The sequence below is a fragment of the Balaenoptera borealis genome (genome assembly GCF_965194805.1).
Source record: "Balaenoptera borealis genome assembly, chromosome: 3".
NCBI lineage: Eukaryota > Metazoa > Chordata > Mammalia > Artiodactyla > Balaenopteridae > Balaenoptera > Balaenoptera borealis.
The window spans coordinates 73,132,064-73,156,297 of record NC_138866.1 but is presented as its reverse complement, the minus strand read 5'-3'; the positions used below and the strand labels follow the sequence as shown (position 1 = coordinate 73,156,297).

The following is a 24,234-nucleotide window of genomic DNA, read 5'->3' as shown; positions in this document are numbered from 1 at the left end:
AAGGATTGAACCCGGGCCCCTGCAGTGAAAGCTCTGAGTCCTAACCACTGGACCACCAGGGAACTCCCTGTGTACTCTTAATAACATTGACAACAATAGCAAACATTGCCATTTAGCATGTGTGAAGCTTTGTACTTAGTGTGTTTTAAATGCGTTCACTCTCGCTAGGTAGTTACCATTATTTTCCCCATTTTCCTGACAAAGCAAATGAAGCTTGATTGAAGCTCACCCATGGTCAAAGAAGAACTGATAAGCCTGGAACTTGAGTCCAGGCCCATCTGACTCAAGGGCCCACATTTAATCATGAGTGTGCAACTTCTGTTTGAGGTGAATCCATGTGACCCTCAGCTTGTGACCCAAGTGTGTGTAAACATGGCCCGGTTGTGTACGGGTGTAGGTGGGTATGGATGGGTGTCTCTGCCCATACGTGTGCCGTGCAGAGCCTCAGCCAGTTAAGGAAGGCAGGCAAGAACAGTAGCGGGTCTGGATCACAGCTGTAGAGAGCAGGTGAAGATCTGAGGGATATCCAGAGTGAGGGAAGAAGAGCTGGGCTCCTAGAAGGACCTTCCCTGCCCCAGCCTCTCCCTTCAATGATGCACGTGGAAGGGGATGGAGGAGGAGAGGCTAAAGGTGCCGTGAGCCACTCAGAGAGAGGAGCCAGAGCCAAAGAGGGTGGCCAGTAGCCAGCAGTGGGAAAGGGAGAGGAGAAGAGAAAGAAATCCTGGTGGAGATAGAGGAGAGGACTCCCATGGCAGGCTCCTGAGGGGAGGAGGGATGAGCTCAGCTAGAGGAGGGGGAGGAGGGAACAAGAATGGGGATGGGAAGAGACAGCTGGGGAGGGGGTGGGTAGAGGCGGCAGAAAGGAAGAGAGACATATGGGAGCCTCTTCCCCCACACCCAACTCCTTCTCCCCATTTATTATTTCCCTTAGAGGACCTACAACAGAGGCTGCTCCCAGGTAACTGCTCCCAGCCCAATGCCTCTGTTCTGCCCAGAGCCCCCGCCCACTCTCTCTGTAGGCTGCTGAACTAGAGGGCTAGGTTACCATGGCAACTGTGAGCCGCCAGGATAGCCACAGGCAGGCCTGGCCGGGTCACTACTGTTCCTGGGCTTCTATGCAGTGGAGGTGGGAGGGGGAGGCTCCATCTGGCCCAATCCCCGCCCCTCCCCCCCATTTTCACTGGGGCTTCAGAACTGAGATGCTCCACTCCGCCCAGGTGGGGGCTATCCAGCCTCTCTCCTTCTCCCTCTCCCTCTCTCTCTCTTTCTCTCTGTCATACACACACACACACACACACACACACACACACACAGGCCTGGAGCAAGGATATAGAATAAACACTTCTTAAATTGCAAGAACATCTAGCCAATAGCGTACAGTTGTGCCTAGACTTCAAGTTTAATTCACAAAAGCTGCATTCTCTCAGCTCCTTGTCAGGCTGGGGAAAGTCTCACCTCAGCCCTCAGAGAGACAGGAGGGAGCAGGGGCACCCTATGCAGGTCTGGAGGCCAAGGCAGCATGGAGGGAGCAACAGAGGACCAGTGCATGGGCCTATGCTGCAGTCAGGAAGCTGGAGCAGGACAGAAAGTCCTTTTGGTGAGGCTGAATTCGGGGCTTCTTGGGGAGACCATTGGGGCTCCCACACTAAGGAGAGGCCAGAACTGGAAAGGTGTCAGAAGTCATCCAATCCAAATGAGGATTAGATGAGGTAACCGAGACCCAGGGAGCAAGTGATTTGCTCAAGGTGACCACGAGGTATCCTGTGGCAGAGCTGAGACTAGCACCCCTGGCTTCAGACTACTGCCCAGGGTTCTCTCCCAGCCCACACCAACCACCCCCAGAGCTCCTCAGGCCTTTGCTGCTCTGGGCCCTGCAGGCCACGGGCTTTCTTCAAGAAAGCCTCTTGAATAGAGTTCCTGGTCTGTCTTGATATGGGGAATTGAAATCTTGAAAATGCAGTAGTCCTAAAATGGGGAGGTTACAAGCCTTGGAATGAAAACATAGCCTCATTGCTAATTACCACCTTAGTGCACTACAGGTTGAAAACCTTGAATTAAAATCTAAGCTGAGCCGGGAGCTGCACCATTCCCTTACCTCCCATTCACTGTGCATCATCCACACCTCCTTGCGCTCCGCCCCCCGCCCCCCCCCCTCCCGCCCAGTGCCTCGCACTGACTCCTGCAGACTTCAGTGACCTGGTCATGTAGAGTGGGGCAGAAGGTGAAGGGTTTCTGTGCACGTCCTGCGTGAGGGAAGGGGACCCCTCTTCCAGAAAATGACCGGCATCTAACCTCGGAGCATGCCTTGAGGGTCCAGGAAGTTTGGGGATATTTGTGTGGTCATCCAAAGGAGTGTCTGGCACCAGAAGGCGCTCAGTAACCATCTAGTGAATGGTACAGCCGCCTCCCGGGTGGTGCGCGCCACCCGCCCACCGACTCCACCACTCCGCTGCCAGTGGCTCAGAGGAAGAACTGGGTGTGGCCTCCGGCCCTGGGCCGCTCGGGGCCAGCCGGTCACAGCGAGCCTTGTAGAGGTCGCGCTCCCTGGCCAGGCGGGTCACCTCGGCCCGCAGCGCGTCCAGCTGGGCGGCCAGGCGGGCGCGCTCGGCCTCCAGCCCGCGCCGCTGTTGTAGCCGCTTGGAGCGACAGGCCTGCGCGTACCCGCGGTTCTTCAGCGTGCGGCGCCTCTGCTTCAGCCGCAGCGCCTCGTCGCGCCCGCAGCCCCGCAGCTGCCGGTTTAGCTCCCGCACAGACATCGACACCAGCGCCGCGTCCGAAAACCGCTCGGCCAGCTGCAGAGGGCACGGGCAGGGCCCGAGTCAGCGCCGGCTCCCGCCCTGCTCCAAGCTCGGGTGGCCCCGCCCACCCGGCCCCGCCCTCGGGAATGCTCCGCCCCCGGCTCCCACCTTTACCTGAATGTGCGCCTTCCCCTGAATCTGTCCCGCAGTCTAGATCCCGTTCCAGGTCCCAACACGCCCTCCCCTGCCCCGCACCCCCGCCATGGGTCCCCGACCCCTTTGGGTGGTCCCCGCGTGTCCCACCCACCGTTGGGCGAGCCAGTCGCGCCCCTGAACCCCACATTGACCTAGAGGGGTCATGAGCATCCAGCTCCTGGCCCACGTGTGTCCCGTGGGCTCGGGCCAGACAGACCCTTCCCCTCCAACACACCTCGCTCCCCTGTCCTGAAGGCTGCAACCCTGTGACCCTCAAAGGATTTGGATTACATCTTAATGCCCTCAACACCCCTGTCTGTGTCTATAATTAATAGGATGAGTCCCAATCCTTCCTGAGAAGGTTGGGGGCTGGGGCAGCACGAAGTCTTGAAAAGGCCAACTTCATTCCGGTTCCCACAGTCTCAGCTCTGCTCCATTCCACGCACAACCCTTTCCGTGGTTCCCCAGACTGAGTATCTATATACCTCCCTTAATCAACCATTCCTGACGCCCTTTAATTCTCAACTCTCCCCTTTTGGTCGATCCTCTTCTAACCTTGTCTTCTCCCTCTTCCTCCTGATTCAGGCTACTCATTTCTCTCTATTTGGAAAAAAGAAAAAAAGAAGGGCCAGAAAATAGTTGTCTCTACCTGATATCTTTTAAAAGTCCTTCTTCCCTTCTCCTGTCCTCTACCCCTTTCCCAATCGGTAACCCTCTCCGGGGACTCTCCTTCCTCTCTGGGCTGGCCTCCTCCTTCACCCTGCCCTCCCTCGGACCAGCTCGCTGATCACTCACCTGGGCATGCTGGGCTCCAGTCTCCTCTGGGCTCCCTGGGTAGTAGGGGTGGGACCCTTCAACAGGGACTGGGCCTTGACCCTGCAGCAGCTCCACGGCCTCCTCAGGACTCAGCCCCAGCACCTCCCCAGCCCCCAATTGCTGTTGCAGGGTGGCCAGCCAGTACAGCTCCTCCAGGCCTGGCCGGGTGCCCTCGGTGGCCCCCACCGTGCCTGGGTCACTGAAGGTGGGTGATGGAGGCACTGAGCTGTAGGGTGTGGAGCCCAGTGAGGCTGTCGGGGGGGCAGATCGCCCCTCCAAGGGTTCCCGCTTTACCTCAAACTTCATCAAGTCAAAGTCATTGACATATTCCATGGCCAGGGGACTGGGAGGCAGTGCCATTCTGGGGCTGGATTAGGAGGGGTGCACCTGCAAAAAAGAGGACAGGTTTGGAGCACCTGGAGGCTGCCTGCCAGCCTCCTTGACCAAAATCCGCTTCCCCCAAAGCCCAAGCGCCCTGGGGACAGAGTTCTGGAAAGCTGGGGTGATGGCGCAGCCTGTTCCCTGCACAGTCACCTCCGGGCTGAGGGACAACTTCTTAGGTGGCAGGGGCTCCTGACCATGGGGAAAGCAGCTTAAAGCCTGAGTGAAGAAGAGGATAGCAGAGGCTCTGGCCCACTGATGCCTCTGGGATCTACGAAAAACAAGAAGACTGTGGCAGCACTCCCAACTCTAGTGCTGGGACATGCTGAGCATCTCTGTCATCTCAAGAGGCATCATTTCATTTCCAAGCAATTAAAAAGTGTTGCTTAATTAACTGTGACAGAGTATGTGTATATTTTAGGGCAATGGAAAGGCACATATGCTGTGGATTTTAAAATAGATGGATAACATGCTGTAATCTCTCTCTCAGAACACCCAGGCCAATGCCTTGCACATAGTAGACCCTCAATGCACATTCATTCTATGGATTAATCGATGAATCCCTTTTCTAGAAGCAAGAGACTTTTCAAGGAAAACAAGAAAGGCCCCAGAATCAGTTCTAGAAAGATCAGGACAGAGTGGTGACCATCTTTCCCCAAGGCTAATCTCTCCAAGGGAAACCAACCGAGACTGGTTTTCCTCCTTCCATCCAGGACCTGCGATGTTGTATGAACTTGATCAGGTCACCTTCCCCTTCTGACCCTCGTTTCCCCTTCTGTTCAAGGAAGGTAGTTGGACTTTAACATTTCTCAGAGAGTGTTCTGTGAAACATGAAGTCTGAGAAATATCCAAGAAGGGGTCTGTGCGCAGATCATTCTGAGAAATGCTGCCTCCCATCCCTGTGAACCTCTTGCAGGTTCACAGAGCACCGCAGCATAGTAATCTGAGAAGTCCTTCGGTAAACCATCTGTTCAACTTCAAGAGTGTCCCAAACATGTCACCCAGGAACCCTCCTCCCTGTTATCAACCACAGAGCATGTGCCCACCTGAGTCACCTCTGGCTAGGTGACCTCGGAGAGCCTTCCCAGCCTGGAAGTCCCAAGCTTGAGCCCAACTCCCAGTTCCAACAGCCCCAGGAGGGACAAGGCAGAAAGTGCTCATCCCCAGGGCTTAGAGTTTGGCTCCATCTCGATGTCCAAACCTAGGTAACCCACTTTCCAACCACATCTCAGGCCCCCAGGCTCTGCCCAGAGAGGTGGCAGGAGGGACAAGTCCTCTCTCTCTTCCTGTCCCAGGTGTTGCCCTATTTATTGAGCCCCTCACCCTTGAGAAGGCAGAGGGGATGGGAACAAAAACACAGATTGAAGGAATTGATCTTTGGCAGGGAGGAGAAGGTGAGACATAGAGAGAGGTGTCCAGAAAGAACTGGATGAAAAGCTAAGTGAGGAGGGCTGTTTATCTTTCTGATGTGATAGCAGTGAGGGACATAAAGCCAGTCAGGGTGGGAGTAGAGCAGGGGACAGAAGTGTGAAGATTCCTGAAAACAAACAACAGAAAGCGGACAGCAGGTGTCAGAGGAGGGGGCTCTAGGTGAGAGGCCTGGCACCCAAGTAGGCCTCAGACATACTCACTTTAGGGATGGCAGAGTTGATTGGTCAGTGTCAAAGCCAGGCAGGCACAGCTTCCCCAGAGACTGGAGGCCCCATTGAGCAGGGCCTGGTGCCTCTGTGCTCGGAACAAGGGGCTGTGGGCACAGAGCCCACTGGGTTCTCTTAAAGGGCCAGCTCTCTGAGGTCATCCATGGTTTTCAGGCCTCCAACCAATGAGGTAAGGGGATCATTTGCATATCTCATTGGCCTGAGGGGTTGCAGGAAATGAGAGGAGAGGACAAGTCTGCCTGTTCTCAAGGAAGGGAAGGGGGCATCTTCCCCAACAAAGCGCCTCACTGATGGTCTGACTCACTGTTCTCAGTTCCCCAGTACAGAGTGCCACATTGGCCCCCGCCGGCACCCTCATGAGGACACAACCCTCAGTCCTTGGTGACTGAAAGCCCGGGACTGGAAAAGAGGGCCAGACAAGCTTCCAGCACCTTTACCGTCCAAGGCTCCGCAGCATCCTGTGGGTGTTTCAGGGAAGTATAAGCTCTCCCAGGCCCACTCTCACCTGGCCTGTTGGGTCTGTTTCCTGTTTTCAGGAACGCTCACATTTCTGCTCCCTGCCTCACTCCCACCTTATCTGGCCTCATGCCCCTCACAGTTATGGCATCAGAAAGATAAACAACCCTCCAGGACTTGCCCATCCTAGTCTCAGACTCTCCAATTCCTGCGGACCCAGCCCCAGGACAGGCAGGCCAGCTTGGGAGCAGGAACGGAAGAGGGAATGAGGAACCCTTTTGCTTCCTTCCAGGACACCTCGGGACACTGAAATCCAATCGCCACCAATCCGTCAGAGACACTTTTGTAACTGTCCTCATTTGCCCTCTGCTTCCCCTCACCTTTTCCTTGTGTGTGTCTCTGTCCCTCTTTCTTCCTCTCTCACTCCTCCTGGTTCCCAGATGGCTGGGGGGTGACCTACATTTTCAGCCTAATCCCCTAACACTTCTTAGAGCTATCATCCCCAAGTAGAAGTTGGAACAGAGATACTGGGAATTAGCCAAGGAGATGTTTAAACCTGTCTGAAGCTGTTTAAATAGGGTCTGTACTAGAATAGAACTCCAGGAGTTAAAAGCTATTTCCTACTTTCTAAGGACTTCCAAACATTCCCCTGGGGTTAACAGGTCCTCTTTCCCAACCCAGAGAGAGACCTGGGTGCCCATCAGCCCCAAGGATCAATTATAAAAATTAACCTGGTCCCAGCCTTAGGTGTTAGGTAAAGAGCTGGTAGATTCAGATGATCTAAGACAGTGGTTCTCAGACCGGGGTCCCCAGACCAGCAGCACCACCTGGGAACTTGTTAGAAATGCAATTCTCTAGCCTCACCTCGAACTTACTGAATCAGACACTCTGGGGATGGGACCAAAAAAAATCTATGTTTTAATAAGCTCTCCAGGTAATTTGGATGAACACTGAAGTTTGAGAACCCCTGATCTACAGAGTGCCTATAGTCAACTCAGATTCCTTTGGGGTGTGTGTGTGTGTGTGTGTGTGTGTGTGTGTGTGTGTTTGGTCTCTCCTACCATGCTCTCTACACACATATAAGAAGACCAACATCAGAGGACATCTCTCTTCCCACACTTGGCCTCCATTTTATAGAGCAGAGACCATTGTCATCATTCAAGTGGAAAGGATTCTCGGTGTGATTGCCTGAATCTAGTGCTGTTTTCACAGAAGAATCGAAAAGCCCAAGGCCTAGGAACAAGGCCACAAAATGGGAATGGGGACCATGGAGACCAGAGCCCAACACATGCGCATGGAATGTGGTTCTAAGGTAAATACCCAGGAAAGAGACCTCAGAATTTCCCTGGTGAAGAAGGAATAGCAAGTGTTGACTGCAGCCCCTTTTGCAGGCCTGGTCTGGTCTAGCCAGACACTTGCCCCCCAGCAGCTGTCAGGTCTGCGCTGATCCTCTTGTTTACTGGAGCGCTCAGAGGAGAGGTGGGAGGTCTAAGCTGCTAACGGGCTGAAGGAGTCAGACTAAACAAGCTCAGGCGAGTTGAGCCGCTCGGGGCTCAGACCAGGCACCACTGACCAGGGAAAGGAGTCTGAGGTGTGAGGGCTGGACCAGGGGAAAGGACCAAGGGCACAGAGAGGAGAAGCACATTGGTCAGTGAGGACCCAGGAGGTGGTTCATGGGTTTTCCTGGCAGGAGGGGGACGCAGGCTGAGACTGACTGGCTCAAGGACATTTGGGGACAGAGAAATGGGGATGAAAAAGTTGAAACCAGGTGGATGCTGCAAAGGACAAAACAGAGGAAGGGAGGCAAGAAGACTTAGCTAAGGAGGCTGTAGGTGTAGACCTAGGAGAGAGGGCAAACTAGTCAGGGGCCCCCCAGGAATCTGGATTGAGGGAGACAGAGGGACGTAGGCATATGGAAGAGATGGGCAAAGGCCCATGGAGAACTAAAAGAGAGAAGAAAGCTTCTGGGAGGGGATCAGGAGGGAGTAAGAGGTGATGGGAACAAGTGACTAGAAGAGCAAAAGTGGTAGAAGAAGGGAGAGAGGAAAGTAGGATTGGGGACCGAGGGCTTCCCTGGTGGCACAGTGGTTAAGAATCCGCCTGCCAATACAGGGGACATGGGTTCAAGCCCTGGCCCGGGAAGATCCCACATACTGCAAAGCAACTAAGCCCATGCGCCACAGCTACTGAGCCCGCATGCCAAAACTACTGAAACCCACGTGCCACAACTACTGAAGCCCACGTGCCTAGAGCCTGTGCTCTGCAATAAGAGAAGCCACTGCAATGAGAAGCCAGCGCACCACAACGAAGAGTAGCCCGCGCTTGCCGCAACCAGACAAAGCCCACGTACAGCAATGAAGACCCAATGTAGCCAAAAATAAAAATAAATTAATTTAATTAATTTTAAAAAAAAAAAGATTGGGGACCGAGAACTAGAAACAAATACAGAAGAACAGACAGATAGATGGTCAGGCCATAGAGAAAGAGCAATGGACAAAGGACAAAAAGGTCAAAGGATATGGACAGAGGGATGCTGGATCATGGGGAGAGAGGGCCAGGCAGGTAAAGGGCCTGGAGAAGTGGGGTAGAAAACAAAGAGGAAGGAGAGGACGGGAGACAGAGTCAGTAATCCAGGATTCCGTTCTCCTCTGTCCTGCACCCCCATTTTTGCAGCCCTGTACCACCCGTTCTCATTTCTAGTTCTGGCTTATGGAATCCAGATCTTCAGTAATGGATCCAAATCCTCAAACCTCTTCCCGGTCTACCTCATACATTCATTCATTTGACAAATATTGATTAAACACCTGCTCCACACCAGACACTGTGCTGGGCATTAGGGACACCTCAGTAAATCAGACTGACACCAGCCCTGTCTTCATGGAGCTTATAGACTGACAAACCAGAGAAAAGTAAATTTGTTGCCCTTAGGCCCAGGCAGGAGTGGCCCGTGCCCTAGGCCCTGTGCTTTGAAAGGCTGTGCTTTGAAAGACTCTGGCCCTCTTCTGGCTGTGTCCCTTGGAGTGAGGGGTCCAGGCGTCCCCTGCCCACACCCCAAACCCCTTCTGGACCACACTCCAGATACTTAGGAATTCCTTGTCCAAAGAGCCCCAAGCCCACTTCTAGGGCCCACATGGACCTCTTTCCTGGGTTTGCCCTCCTAAGGGTAGATCACACTACTCGTACACACATTTCTAGACCCAGTGGGTGGCCAAGGGGTGGCTGTTTGCAGGAGGCTGTGGACAGAATTGGGATGTATAGACAGGAGGTCCACGTGCATGCACATGAGGTGTAGAAGTAGAATATGGTGTCAGAGGTGGGAAAAGAAGTGGGCCCGAAGGCCAGTGGCTGAAAGCTGCTTCTCTCCACACCACCACATTCTGCTGTGGAATCTTGAGGATTCCAAACAAAATCCAAATTTGAACCAAATTCCAGACCATTGTGTGTATATTTGTCAAGGTAGAAGGGTAGAATATATTTTATTTAATAGTTTGTTAGCTTGAGTCATACATTTAAAATATTTAAACACAAGGTTTGTGAGCCTCTATCTGTACTCTTGCCTCAGGCCCTACATATGCTAGGGATGGGCCTACATAAAAACAAACCATTAGAGCTTCCCTGGTGGCGCAGTGGTAAAGAATCCACTTGCCAATGCAGGGGACATGGGTTCGAGCCCTGGTCCAGGAAGATCCCACATGCCTTGGAGCAACTAAGCCCGTGTGCCACAACTACTGAGCCTGTGTGCCTAGAGCCTGTGCTCTGCAACAAGAGAAGCCACCACAATGAGAAGCCCTCACACCACAACGAACAGTAGCCCCCACTCCCCACAACTAGAGAAAGCCCGCATGCAGCAACGAAGACCCAACGCAGCCAATAAATAAATAAATAAATAAATAAATAAATAAATAAAATCTATTTTAAAAAACACAAAAAACCATTATAACTGTTGCAGGAAGAGGGACCCCTTCCAGGGCCCAAGAATGGGCTCTTGTCTAACACTTGGGAATGAATTGTCCAAGGAGACACACATGCTGACAAAGCAAGAGACTTTATTGGGAAGGGGTACCTGGGTGGAGAACAGGAGGGTAAGGGAACCCAGGAGGACCACTCTGCCACGTGGCTCGCAGTCTCGAGTTTTATGGTGATGGGATTAGTTTCTGGGCTGTCTCTGGCCAATCATTCTGACTCAGGGTCCTTCCTGGTGGTGCACGCATCACTCAGCCAAGATGGATTCCAGCTAGGAGGATTCTGCGAGGTTGGTAGGACATATGGACTGGCATCACCTTTTCACCTTTCCCAAATTCTTCTGGTTGGTGATGGCTTGTTTGTTCCATGTTCCTTACCAGGACCTCCTGTCATAAAGCAGCTCATGCAAATTGGTTAGTGTGGTGCCTGGCCAGGGTGGGCAGTTTCAGTCAGTGGTTCCCCTAACATAACGAGATGGGTGCTATGCAGGAGAAGGTCAGGGGGCTATGAGACTTTATTTCATGAGGACCTAATCTAACGTGGGGGCAGGGGAGAGGGTAGAATTGCAGGGACAGCTCACCTAAGAAGTCACATTAAACTGAGACTGGTCAGGGGAGTAAGAAGTGACCATGCCTGGTGGTGTGGAGAAGATGGAGATTCCAAGCCACAGGAATAATGTATGCAAAGGCTCTGGGCAGGGAAGAGGTAGACACATTCCTGAAACTGAAAAAAACCCAGTGTAACCAGAAAGCAGATACCAAGGAAAGTGGGAAGAATGGCAGTAGCTGAGGGTGGGGCCAGATCATGCAGAGCCTTGTAGGCCAAGTTTAGGACGTGAGCTCTACTCGAAGAGCAATGAGAAGCTACTAAAGGATTTTCAGCAAGGATGTGGAATGATCAGGTTGTGTCTGAAAAGATCACTTTGGATCTATGGTGGAGGATGGCGAAAATGGAATCAGAGTCAGATTAGGGGGTTAATGCAGTTATCCAAGTCAAGTTGGGGGGATATCTTAAGCTGGAAAAAAACCCAAAGAACAAAAAAAAATCTCCGAGATGGAAACTTGTGTACAGGTGATTTGTTGGGAGGATTTTCCAAGTCAGTGAGAGAAGTGGGACTGGGCAGAGGGAAGAGTTGAAAACCATTACAGCTGAAACAGAGGCTTCAGCTGACCCCATAGGAGCTCTGGAGCTAGGATGGACCTTCAGAGTGTCCCAAATTGAGGCAAGGGGGCCAGGACTTTGGAGCCCTGCATCAACCAGTCATTGGACACCAGCTGCCCCAGGAAAGGGGGCATTTGGCAAGACAGCTCCCTTCAGCCATAGGTGGTGCTCGGGGAAGTGCTCAGCTTTGCACCATCAGCAGCCAACACTCAGCGGCTGGGACATGATCCTGAAGGGGGCATCTGGGCAGCACGCCACAGCACCCACTGCAGGGGGTCTGTGAGACGTCCAAGGGCTGATCCAGAGGGCCCTGGGGAGGACAAAACGCAAACTAAGGCAAAACTGGTCACACCCTGCCCCGTTACTGAACACACGTTCGCGTGCCCAACAACACACAGTGAGGCCAAACAAACTGAAACGTTGGAGTTTGGAGTAGAGAAAGGTTTATTGCAGGGCCAAGCAAGGAGAACGGGTGGCTCGTGCTCAAAAACCTCAAACTTCCCAGTGGTTTTCTGGGAGTTTTTATGGGCAAAATCTGGGGTGGGAGCTGCAGGGTATGTGACTTTTCTTCTGACTGGTTGGTGGTGAGATAACAGGGCAGTGTTCCAAGGATCTTGTGCTCAGCCTGAAGTTACCATTCTCCACCTGGGTGGGGGCGTTAGTTCCTGCCGAAGAGCTCAAAGATATAGTTATGTATATCCCTTGAGGAGGAACCAGGACCCTGCTTTATCGCCGCACTATTGTTTCTTGACTGTTCCTCCTCTGTTTCTGCCTTACCTCCCCTCCCTGATTAGTAACTGTTTGAATCTGCCCTTTGGTACTCGGGGAAGGTCTAAGAGGCTGAAGCCTTTTTCCTACAACTAAGAAACCGGGGACACAAAAAGGATTTGTACCTGGGAGGGCCCCACGGGGTCCTGCTCAGTTTCAATGAATGCCATGATCCTGAAGGGGGTTCTGGGCAGCACGCCACAGCACCCACTGCAGGGGGTCTGTGAGACATCCAAGGGCTGATCCAGAGGGCCCTGGGGATCAGAAAATGCAGACCAAGGCAAGGCTGGTCACACCCTGCCCCCTGGTGGTGGCCGCGGACACTAGGCCAGCTGGTGGACCAGGCTAGGAGGAGGGCTAGAGAACTGAGCGAAACTGTGAGGCGGATAAGGGGAATCGGATAAGGAAACCCTCAAGGGAGCCCCTTGCTCAGTCTGCCTAAAGCTAAGGAAGAATGGCGGGGGATTAGAAATGTGGGATTCGGGCATCCCTGGTGGCGCAGTGGTTGAGAATCTGCCTGCTAATGCAGGGGACACGGGGTCAAGCCCTGGTCTGGGAAGATCCCACATGCCGCGGAGCAGCTAGGCCCGTGAGCCACAACTACTGAGCCTGCGTGTCTGGAGCCTGTGCTCCGCAACAAAAGAGGCCACGATAGTGAGAGGCCTGCGCACCGCGATGAAGAGTGGCCCCGCTTGCCGCAACTAGAGAAAGCCCTCGCACAGAAACGAAGACGCAACAGAGCCAAAAAAATAAATAAATAAATAAATAAATAATTTAAAAAAAAAAAAAAAGAAATGTGGGATTCATTCATTCTTTCACTCCACCAATGTTGATTAAGTGCCTAATTATTATGGGCCAGATTCTGCTAGGAGCTAGAATAAAAAGAAGACTAAAATTTGGGTCCTTTTGGAACTTCCCTGGTGGTCCAGTGGTTAAGAATCCGCCTTCCAATGCAGGGGATGTGGATTCGATCCCAGATCGATCGGGGAACTAAGATCCCACGTGCCGTGGGGCAACTAAGCCCTTGTGCCACAACTAGTGAGCCTGCATGCCGCAACTACAGAGCGCACACACTCTGGAGCCCGTGTGCCACAACTAAAGAGAAGCCTGCTCACCACAACGAAGAGCCCGCATGCCGCAACTAAGACCCGACACAGCCAAAAATAAATAAATAAATATTTAAAAAATAAAATGAAATTTGGGTCCTTTTTTCGAGTAGCTAACACTCCAGTGAGGATTACAGAGATACAAAAACAACTACAATAAAGTGTGATTAATTTAAAAATATAGGTATGTACACAGTATTGAACCAACACAGATGAGACAGATGTTAATTCTAAGGGGCACACTGACCTTCACACAGAAGGTGATGTTTAATTTAAATCTGAAGGGCAGAAAGGTTCACAGAAGTGCTCTGGGACTGCAGAGTTTGGTATATAGGAGAGAAGGCAGCAAGTAGGGAGGTGGGGGTGATACCATTGGATAAATGGGAACCAGGTTATGAAGGACATCAGTTGCCATGTAGTAGGAAGCCTTGAAGGAATTTTAAGCCTAAGAGGGATATGATCTCATTTTTTCCTTAAGGACAAATCAAGGAGACAGTATAGGATTGCAGGGGGGAAAAAAAAATTGGTAATTAGAGTCAGAAAGACTTGGATTCAGATTCCATTTCTCCTGCTGATCAGCTGTGTGACTTTGAAGAAATGACAACCTCTAAGCCTCAGTGTCCACATTGGTAAAACAGGGCTATTGTGAAACTGAATGAGATTATGCATGTAAAGCTACTGGCTCAGAGCCTGGCACCTGGTGTCCATACAATAAATATTCCTCTCTCTTAATTTTCCAAAGTGAACTTATGCACCGAGTTTGGAGAATAACTTGGTGGGAGGGAGAGGGGGTGGCATTTGGAGAGGTGGGAGGCCAAGAAGGTGCTTGGAAGCTATTGTTTGAAGCCAAGTGAGAGATAAACCCTGAACTAAGGCAGTGGCCAGGGGAAACAGACACAGACTTGAGAGCTAATTGTGAAATACAAATCCAAAGTTCCTGGTGTCTGACTGGACGATAAGAAAGGAATAGTCTAGACTGATTCAGGTTCCTCTAGGGCAATGGCTAGATAGTGGTGCCATTTGCTGAGATAGGGAACCATGAGAGCAGGTGCAGGATCACAGAAGAGATGATGACCTTCAATAGCTTGGCCATGATGCCACCAGTGTGCACATCTTTAGGCCCAGAGAGTGACCAAAGAGGAGCTGTTTGCAGTGGAGTGGGTATGAACAGAGTTTGGATGTAGGGACTGGAGGGAAGAGTCCCAAATACATACACATGAGGTTGAGTCCAGGATGGAGCCTGGGTGGAAGAGATGAGGGTCAGCAGCAAGCCCAAGGCTGGAGGCCAGCTCTTTTGTCCCATTATGTTCCAGTAGAGAACTCTGAGAAATCTGAGAATTAGGGTTGTTTCTGTTGCAAATAGCAGAAGTCCACTTGAAATTAGCTTGAGCAAGAGAAGAAATTTATTGACTCCTATACCCAGAATTAGGAATCTGTCACTCTCCATCCCTCAGCCTGCTTCCTCTAGGCTGGTTTCCATCTCAGACAGGTTCCTGCTTTGCAGGGCCAAGCTGACACCCAGCAGCATCAGGCTTAGGTTCTACCAGCCCAGCAACCCCAGCAGGAGATCTCATTTTGAAAGTTGACAGAAAAAGCCCCAGAGAGAGACCTCATGCCCATTCCTGAACATTTCCACTGGCTGTGGCCAGAGTGACGGACACACAAATTGGCCAAGCTGAGAGCGCACTGGTAGGAGACCCACAAGACCACACAGACTGAGGAGGTGGTTCCCCAAAGGAACATCAGGGTGCTATTACCAGAAAGGGGGAGTGGATGTTGGGCCGATGCTTACCATAGCCACGTTGAGTTTGAGGTGCTATGGCCTTTGGGGTGATACCCATGGTCTCAAGCTGAAGAGAGATGTCTGGCTGGAGACGTAACTTGAGAAATTACCAGAGGACTTTGTGGTGGTGGTTGGGTGGGGCAGATGCATTCTCCAGGGGAATGTGGAGAGAATGACCAGGCCAGAGGCCCAAAGAAGAGATTCTGGGGTGGAGAGACATCACCACTTCACGGTAAGGCAGAAGAGAGCCCTCATCACGGGGAGAAGAAACAGGGATTTGGGAGTTGGGGACTGAGGGAACCATGGCATTAGGGCCCTGGACAACAGAAGAGCCTGGGCTCAGAGCCCCCAAGCCCCGGGAAGAAGGGGGAGGCAATGCCCAGCCCCCGGCTTCTAGACTTCCAGCGCCCCGTGGGCTCCAGCCCATGGCCCCTCCCCTTGTTCTTAGCTTGTTTGTCACCCAAAGTCTCCCAGTCGCTCTCTCCCGGGAGCAAGAGTCCTCAAAGTTACATCATGTGCAGGGGGGCGAGGCGTAGCGGTGGGGCGGGGCCTCGGGGAGGAGGGAGCCGAGGAGAGGACCCAATCCTCCAATGGGAGACAAGGGTTTGGGGGCTAAGATGCAGGAGGTGGGGCCATGGCTGGGCTGACCTGGGGCTGGAGCACCCGGCGGAGAGAGGGTCGCGCCGGCCCTGCTGGGTCCCGCCCCTTCGCCCGCCCTCCTCCTTTTTAAGCGCCTCCTGCCTAGCCTGAGCTCCCGCTCTCTGCGCCGCGCTCCCTCCTTCCCAGCCTTCCTTGTCTCCCCGGCTCCGCTCCGTTCGCGCGGCCACCCCGCAACCCCCGCCCAGGTGCCATGGCCGCTGTGTACCGCCCCGGCCTGCGGTGAGTGACCCCCAGTCCGGGGCCGACCCGCACCTTCCGCCGCGCTTGCCCCCTCGGGGCTGCCATTTGCGTTCTCCTGCTCGCCCTCCTCTGCCTGGTTTCGCCTCCGAGGAGGAGGAGGCGGGCAGGTGGCGAGTGCGTCTGGATCCACGGCCTCTCGGGTCGTGCGTCTCGCTGGAGATCGGGGCGGCCTCAGCCGCTCCGGGTCTCTCGGTTTCCGTCCCCACCCCACCCCTACCCCCCGCTTTGCTGGTCTCTGACCACACCGTCTCTCTCTGCCACCCTCAGAACTTCCTTTCCCCTCCTCGCTCGTCCTCGCTGGGCCCGCTTTCCGTGTCTCCTCTTTTGCTTTACAGACGTAGCGCTTGTGCCCCAGGTTGCGGTGAGGAGCAGTAGGGCCTTGGGGTCAAGGGTGCATGAGCCCCTGGGGATTGAGCTCAGAGCTCCCTAAAGAAGGTAGAAGGTAAACAGCCATTCCGCAGCCTCCCCACGACTGGATCCTGGCAGACGAACCTGGCGTGAAGCCCAGCACAGCCAGAGGGGCCTGGGGCCCGGGAAAGGAGGGCGGCAAGGTGGAAGAGGGGGTCAAGTTGCCTTCATTCTTACCTGGCTGGCTTCATCCCCTGTCCAGGATGGGAACCCCTAGGTCCTGCTTGTCTGCCCTCTCCCCGTTTTCACAGCTTCCTGTCTTCCCTCTGTAGCCTCCCTTTTCAGCTTTTGTCCCAGGGTCTGAGCTGACCCTCTGTCTCTCCCACAGCTGGTTCCACTTGGCCAGGCCTTGTGGGTGGTCTCTGGAGAATGGGAAAAGGAGAAGGTCCTACTCAGGAGGCTGGGGTGGGGGGAGTGGGGGAGGGAGCTTCCCAGGAGACTTCCTGAGCCAGCCTCCCTGCAGAGACAGGTTCTCCCCAAGGCTGTCTGCCTTTAAAATTAATGCTCGGGGGAAATTCCTCTCTGAGGGGGAACAGAACCAGGCCCCAGGAGGCTTCCACCTCTGCCCCTGGGGCCACACTGGGTTTCCACCCTGCCCTGCCCAGTGAAGCCACCCAGCTCCCACATTCACGGTCTGAGCGTCCTCCCTTCCCCAGGCTTATTCCCTGTGAGTCTGAGCGCCCTGCAGTCTAATGTTCCACCCCACCACCAAGAGCCAAAGTTCTAGGCATGTGTTCTCTAGGAAAGAGAGCCAAGGGAGGGACAGGGTCATGCAGTGCTGGGCATGTGGAGCACAGTTTCTGACCGGCAAGGCCCTGCATTAAGAGGAAGACAGCTTCTCTCTCTTGGCCTTTGCTCTCTCTGGGTCACTCCATCCTGGGTCCAGGCCAACTGGAGCAGACCTTACTTTTCCCTCTCCTAGGGGTGTGAAGGGATGGACTCCAGGGACCCTGTTCTAAGAATTGGGGCATGCACCCCAGCCAGTGACATTCTCCAACAGTCAGCCTTCCACACAGTTCAAAAATACCTACCCAGTGGCAGCACTTTATGCAATCCTTGTTGGCCCAGGTGGGCAACCGCAGATCCAGTGCCTGGAACCCTGACATCCAATCACCCACTCTCTGTGCAAGGGCCCAAATCTAGAAACCTGGGACTTACCATCTCAAAGACCTAGTCCTCTGCTTGAGGCTTTCACAGTCTTAACAGCATGCACATCAGAAGAAAAGAATGAGAACAGCTGCCTTTTTGACTTATAAAAACTATACTTGAGAATGAAAAGGACACCAGACACATGAAGCTGTCAACTGGGCACAGTTTACTGACATTTGGGCCATAGGACACCTGCTCACTTCCAAACATTGACCAGACATAGTAAAAAATTGGCATGAGCTAAGCCTACAATAACATCAGCATGCCTTATACATACAGCCACACAGCCAGGCATGTGTCGTTATGCTCATTTGGTGATACCTGTCCCTTGCTAATCAGGAGACACCCTCACTAAGCCTCATAAAGGCCACAAGACAGACATGGCCTGAACCCATCTTCCTTACCTATTCCGACCTCATCATGGTGCCTGTTCAGACCTACTTTAGCACATCCCCAGCAGCCCAGCTTTCTGTCCCCTTGACTTGCCCATCTTCCACGAGAACACCTGGCCCATTACTTCTCTGTTTCTTCTCTCGCAGGCTTAGATGGCATGGGCTGAGCCCCTGGGGCTGGCCCTCACGGCGCAGTATCCAGACCCTGCGAGTACTGAGTGGAGACCTGGGCCAGCTGCCTGCTAGGGTTCGAGACTTCGTGGAAAACAGTGCCCGCCTGTGCCAACCAGAGAGCATCCACATCTGTGATGGGACCGAGGCAGAAAACACTGCCACACTAACCCTGCTGGAACAGCAGGGACTCATCCGAAAGCTCCCAAAGTACAACAACTGGTAAGCCCTGAGCCCAGCAACCTGCGAGATGGGGGCAGCTGTGGGGACGGAGGCCACTTTGGGTTTACCAAGACGAAATCAAATTTAAGTAGACCATCCCAATGGAATGAGCGAGAATGGGAGCTTTGGAGGAAACAATCAGGAATTATTGGGATTGGTCTGTATTTTTATGTTAAGTGAATAAGCTGATACAAATAAAAGCCTTTGCTTTTTTTTTTTTTTTAACTTAAAAGTTCAGTGAGTTTTTGCCAGGACTGGGGCCAAGGGAACTACCCCTTAGACTGGGACAAAATCTGGAGGAAGCAACTGAGATGCAAATGGATGGGAAAAAATAAGGCCAACGGAAGACCTAGAGACAAAGTTGGACTTGAAAGAGTGGGTCTGGGATGAGGGAGATCTACTGGCCACTATCTTCTTGATATCCGCTCTCCCCCAGCTGGCTGGCCCGCACAGACCCCAAGGATGTGGCACGAGTAGAGAGCAAGACGGTGATTGTAACTCCTTCTCAACGGGACACGGTGCCCCTCCCGGCTGGCGGGGCCCGTGGGCAGCTGGGCAACTGGATGTCCCCAGCTGAGTTCCAGCAAGCCGTGGATGAGAGGTTTCCAGGCTGCATGCAAGGTAACCAGGGCAGGGACACAGAGGCAGGGGCACTGAAGGAATAAACAGGTTGGAACCCTTCAGCCAGGTGGCGTTTTCCTCCACAGGCCGAACCATGTATGTGCTGCCATTCAGCATGGGTCCCGTGGGCTCCCCACTGTCCCGCATCGGAGTGCAGCTCACGGACTCCGCCTACGTGGTGGCAAGCATGCGGATTATGACCCGGCTGGGGACGCCCGTGCTTCAGGCCCTGGGAGATGGCGACTTTGTCAAGTGTCTGCACTCCGTGGGCCAGCCCCTGACTGGGCAAGGTGAGCACCTGCTCTGCCCGGGGCGGGGGTGGGGGTACACAGAGGCCTGCTTGTACTCAGAGGGAATCCCGCATCCTACCTATCCTGATTAGTGAGATACTGAATTCCCAAGAGCTAGGGCAGCAGTGCGCTGGGGGTGAGGCTGAGTTGGCAAAGCAGTTTGCTCAAGATTGAGAAGAGTGAATTATCCATGTCCAAGAATAGGGGCATGGGAGCTGATACATATTATGAGGTAGGAGGCCTTAGCTACGCATTGACACCACCACTGCTGCCGAGTGTCTTTCCTGCCACCCCCTGATCCCTCCGGCCCCTGACACCCCAGTGCCTGATGCCCCTGCCAGCAGCTCCATGACCCCATTGTCCCCAGGGGAGCCGGTGAGCCAGTGGCCATGCAACCCAGAGAAAACCCTGATTGGCCACGTGCCCGACGAGCGGGAGATCGTCTCCTTCGGCAGCGGCTATGGTGGCAACTCCCTGCTGGGCAAGAAGTGCTTTGCCCTTCGCATCGCCTCTCGGCTGGCCCGGGATGAGGGCTGGCTGGCGGAGCACATGCTGGTGAGGGCCTGGTGAGGATCTGGGCAGCTTCGGGGGGCAGGCCAAGGGCGGGGCCTGGCCAGTCAGCCTCAGCCTCGCCTCTCCACTGCCAGGTGCCCAACTGGCGGACCAGGGACTCTGCGCAAATGCCCGAAGCTTTGGCCCGAGGCTGCTGAATGTCGGGGGCGGGGGTGGGCTTCCCCTTGCTGCCACCCCAGGCCCTGTAGCAAGGCAGTGCACCTGTTTCATGAATAAACATTGGTCCTCCCTGTTGACCCCTAGCTGTCCTTCCCATGCAGACCATGCCTAACCTCTGGTGACCTCTTCCTTGCTCCCTCTCCCCACCTGGCAGATCCTGGGTATCACCAACCCCTCGGGGAAGAAGCGCTATGTGGCAGCTGCCTTCCCCAGCGCCTGTGGCAAGACAAACCTGGCCATGATGCGGCCGGCACTGCCAGGCTGGAGAGTGGAGTGTGTGGGGGATGACATCGCCTGGATGAGGTTTGACAGTGATGGTGAGAGGCCCTTGGATCGTACTCGCTGCTCTGGTTCTTACCAGAGTGTAGGATTCTCGCCTCCGCTGCTCAGGGTGAACTTTGTCAGTGAGAACCTTCTCCTGAACAACCACCCCTCCCCCATGCCTCCTGGCAGCCCAGCCGCCCTGGAGACGCCAAAACCTTTCCCCTCAGATCTAGGGTCCAGCTCAGGGCAGGGAGGGGCTGAGCAGGACCTTCCGAGGCTGAACCTCTCAACTCTTCCTGGTTAGTCCTTCCGTTTTTTCACTTTTCCTCCTGACAGGTCGACTCCGGGCCATCAACCCTGAGAATGGCTTCTTTGGGGTGGCCCCTGGCACCTCTGCCACCACCAATCCCAATGCCATGGCCACAATCCAGAGTAACACCCTTTTCACCAACGTGGCTGAGACCAGCGATGGCGGCGTATACTGGGAGGGCATTGACCAGCCTCTTCCACCCGGCGTCACCGTGACCTCCTGGCTGGGCAAACCCTGGAAACCTGGTATGGGGCCGGGGTGGGGGGGGCGGGGTGTAAGTCAGCCCCCAGGGCTCAGCACCTTGATGATGTAAAAGCCTTTTCCTCAACCTGCAGCCATCTGCCAGGACCTCTGGGACTCAAAGGGAGTTATGCAACCCTAAGCAAGATCTCAGTTCACGTCCCAGTTCAGTTTGTGGCCTGGCTGAGTCGCTTAACCTCCTGAGCTTCAGTTTCCCCATCACATGAATGGGGGTAATTATCATAGTACCTATCTCATAAGGTGTTGGAGGGTTAAATTAAATAATGCATGCAAAGGATTCAACATAGTGCCGAATACGTAGTAAATTCTCAATTAATATAAGCTGGATATTTTTAAAGGGGGGGTGTCTTGGAAATTATTACAGAAAGAATTGGACTCAAAGCACAGTCATAAAGTTTGACCCATTAGGAAGGAAGAAGCCTGCCCCTCCAACACATACACCCCAATCTTTCCGAACAAAATCAGACCAGCTCTTCAGCCTCTCCTAGAAGCTAGTTTCTCAACCCTGTCATTACTCCCTCGTGCCCTGCAGCCCTGCCCCTTCCTCCAGCCCTGCACTCTGGACCTTCAGCTTTCAGTGGCCTTTGGCATTCCGCGAGCCCAGACCTAGGGGTGGAAGCAAAGAGGAGCCTAGCAGGGGAGGGTGGCCTGTGGTCACTGAAGCCTACATTCAAGTTTTTCAGGCTGGCTTAGCAGTCACCCCCCTCATTTAATCATCCTTCATTTTCTCTAACACCATCATTAAAGCCCTCCTTAGCCTCCCCACCCAACTGAGAAATCCAAGAAACTTTCGTATTTCGCCACAGGCTAGTTGCCCAACCCTTTCATCACCTCTGGATTCAGGGGTGTAACGAGGGCATGTTGTGCCCAGCTTCAGTTCTCAGAATAATACCTTGTGCTAGGTCCTCAACTGGGGGCTGATGAAAGTGCAAGAGAGAAGCATAAGGATGGTTCTCACATGAAAGTGGAGGCAGGAGCTGGGGGTCAGAGGGGGGCGGGGGCGCTGGCTCCGTGACTTCCTTGCCCTCCAGGTCCAACCAGTAACCTCTGGCAGAGAAAGCACTGTGTCCATTCAGGGCCCCCGTGATGGTGCTTTATATATATGCCACTGACTCGGTCCCAACTCCTCTCCAGACACCTGAAGGGGCCAAATGACCTGGGCTCCTCAGGTTATGACTGCCCAGGTTATGTCCTCATCTGAATTCTTCAAGCCCTATCACTCCAGCCGGGTCTGAGCAGACCCAGGGAAACCACCAAAACCCCGCTAGCTTTAAAATCAGTTCCTGTTCGCATTCTGATAGCTCAGGAGATTCTGTCTTCCGCTATTTGCTGATGGAAAGTCAGTTGTCTGTAAACTGAAGAAACAACACAACGACAACAAAGACAATAGCAAAGAAGAAAGTCGGTTGTCTGAAATACTGACCTGTCTCAGTTTTTGCTTTAGGTTTGAGTGTTTATTTAAATAATAATCCCATAAATTAAAAGAAGAGTTCCTGGGGGGAAATTTCCATTATAACCCTATGCCAATATTTAACCCCATTCCCTTGAGCACTGCTCAGTGCCAAGTGGCTGTAGCTTGGCATAAACATTAGTGTCCTGCTAAACACCAATTCCTCTCTCGCTCTTTTCTCCCATAGCTCAGCTGGCAGTACCATTATGGATAAATAACCTGATCTTCAGGGGAGATGTCCTGGCTCCCTTCTCCCTGCTCCTTACCAACCTCCAACCCGAGATTGTGGGGAGCTGATGAGGCAAAAAGAAACTGTGCAAGAGTGTCTGCAAATGTCTGTGTGTATTGGGGGTGGATGTGCCCTTGGAAGTGATAGTATTTGTATTTGCTCTGCCAGGTGACAAGGAGCCCTGTGCACATCCCAATTCTCGCTTTTGTGCCCCGGCTCGCCAGTGCCCCATCATAGACCCCGCCTGGGAGGCCCCTGAGGGTGTCCCCATTGACGCCATCATCTTTGGAGGCCGCAGACCCAAAGGTAAACATCGTGTGGGCTCCATGCCATCTGGGTTAAGGGTTGGGCTCTCTATCAGGGCCCGCCTCCCTCTTGTACTTAAAGCTCAGAGAGCCTAAGCCTGGATCACCAACTACAGCTGTCTGCCTCTAGAGCACCCGCCTGGAGAATGCAAAATCGAGGTGGAGTGGGGAGGCATGGGGTTTGAACATGGGCAGCTGAGGTCCTAGGAGAGAGAGAGTAAGAGTCAAGATCACCAGAAGGGATGGCGTGATCGTACAAAGATAAGGGCTGCCTTTGACCATGTGCACTGGTGTCCCAGGAGTCCCTCTGGTATATGAGGCCTTCAACTGGCGCCACGGGGTGTTTGTGGGCAGCGCCATGCGCTCGGAGGCCACTGCCGCGGCTGAACACAAAGGTGAGTTCCACTCCTGTGTGCCCAGCTTGCCTCTTCTCTCCCTTCCTGAACCAGACCTTCCTCCTGCCCACCCCTTCCCACATGTATATCTTTTCCCCATTCCCTTCCCCTCACCCTGTCTCGAGGATGTTCCAGAACCGCCAACATTTCACAGCTTCCTCCGGCTGGAGGCGGGGTACCTTTCTCTTCTCCAGTAAGAAGGGAGGTTCCTTACCCATCCTGCTCCCCTCCCCAGGGAAGGTCATCATGCACGACCCATTTGCCATGCGGCCCTTTTTTGGCTACAACTTTGGGCGCTACCTTGAACACTGGCTGAGCATGGAGGGCCTCAAAGGGGCCCGGCTGCCCCGCATCTTCCATGTCAACTGGTTCCGGCGCGATGAGGCAGGCCACTTCCTGTGGCCGGGCTTTGGAGAGAATGCTCGGGTGCTAGACTGGATCTGCCGGCGGCTAGAGGGGGAGGACAGTGCCCAAGAAACGCCCATTGGGCTGGTGCCAAAGGAAGGTGCCTTGGATCTCAGCGGCCTGGGAGCCATAGACACCACCCAGCTGTTCTCGCTCCCCAAGGACTTCTGGGAACAGGAGGTTCGTGACATTCGGAGCTACCTGACAGAGCAGGTCAACCAGGATCTGCCCAAGGAGGTGGTGGCTGAGCTGGAGGCCCTGGAGGGACGTGTGCGCAGAATGTGACCTGAGGCTACAGCTAGGAGAGAGCATGCCCCCCCCCCCACTACACCCGCTCCAACCCTCCCAGGAATAAGCGAGCTACCAGACTTGCGGAAAATATGAGCAACTTGACATAACTATCATCTTCTGGGTGCCATGAGACCAGGCCACAGACCTTCCCCGACATGCTGCCCAATAATGAGATGCTCATTTATTTAATATAACATCTGTGCTGTTTTCATTTCCTGCCTGTCTTCACAGGCTTCTCTTTAACACCAATCTCACCATCTTCTTCCAACCCTTCCAAGTAGCTGGTGTCCCAGTGCAGCCTGGCCTGGCACAGCCTGGTGGTATAAGGACCTGTCTCACAGGCATCTCTACCACCGAGCCACTGAGTAGGAATTGCTGGGAGAAAGCAGTAACTACTCATGTCCTGAGGTCTTA

At 53.6% G+C, this 24,234-nt stretch overlaps 2 protein-coding genes across 4 annotated transcripts; one reads left to right on the top strand and one right to left on the bottom strand.

The window, feature by feature from the left end:
* Positions 1 to 1,336: 1,336 nt before the first annotated feature.
* NRL (neural retina leucine zipper) lies at positions 1,337 to 18,011 on the bottom strand. Of its 3 annotated transcripts, XM_082388657.1 has the most exons (4): positions 5,762 to 8,057; positions 3,729 to 4,136; positions 3,489 to 3,533; positions 1,337 to 2,792 (listed from the first exon to the last, which is right to left on the bottom strand). In XM_082388657.1, the coding sequence occupies exons 2-4, from the start codon at positions 4,107 to 4,109 to the stop codon at positions 2,385 to 2,387; spliced, it is 834 nt and encodes a 277-aa protein (XP_082244783.1). In that variant the 5' UTR covers positions 4,110 to 4,136; positions 5,762 to 8,057; the 3' UTR covers positions 1,337 to 2,384. The 3 variants fall into 3 exon arrangements, 2 of the variants coding, with proteins under 2 accessions (XP_082244783.1, XP_082244782.1); XM_082388656.1 differs by having other exon boundaries at positions 3,729 to 8,057; XR_014243524.1 differs by lacking the exons at positions 1,337 to 2,792; positions 3,489 to 3,533; positions 3,729 to 4,136 and adding an exon at positions 16,511 to 18,011 and having other exon boundaries at positions 8,056 to 12,390.
* On the top strand, positions 15,724 to 24,014 carry PCK2 (phosphoenolpyruvate carboxykinase 2, mitochondrial). The gene is made up of 10 exons (XM_082388655.1): positions 15,724 to 15,904; positions 18,022 to 18,267; positions 18,704 to 18,888; positions 18,975 to 19,178; positions 19,546 to 19,733; positions 20,065 to 20,227; positions 20,511 to 20,729; positions 22,593 to 22,730; positions 23,029 to 23,124; positions 23,360 to 24,014. Exons 1-10 carry the CDS (start codon positions 15,876 to 15,878, stop codon positions 23,812 to 23,814), a joined length of 1,923 nt encoding a protein of 640 aa, XP_082244781.1. The 5' UTR covers positions 15,724 to 15,875; the 3' UTR covers positions 23,815 to 24,014.
* Positions 24,015 to 24,234: the final 220 nt, after the last annotated feature.

Bases quoted from the DNA above. Each gene is read 5' to 3' on its own strand.
- NRL (XM_082388656.1), bottom strand. From the start codon at position 4,109: ATGGCACTGCCTCCCAGTCCCCTGGCCATGGAATATGTCAATGACTTT. The intron at 3,534-3,728 runs GTGAGTGATCAG...TTTTCCAAATAG, and splicing joins CTGGAGCCCAGCATGCCCAG to AGAGAAATGAGTAGCCTGAA. The intron at 2,793-3,488 runs GTTAGAAGAGGA...TGCCCTCTGCAG, and splicing joins AGGAAGAGGGAGAAGACAAG to CTGGCCGAGCGGTTTTCGGA.
- PCK2 (XM_082388655.1), top strand. From the start codon at position 15,876: ATGGCCGCTGTGTACCGCCCCGGCCTGCG. The intron at 19,179-19,545 runs GTGAGCACCTGC...CATTGTCCCCAG, and splicing joins CCAGCCCCTGACTGGGCAAG to GGGAGCCGGTGAGCCAGTGG. The intron at 20,228-20,510 runs GTGAGAGGCCCT...TCCTCCTGACAG, and splicing joins GATGAGGTTTGACAGTGATG to GTCGACTCCGGGCCATCAAC.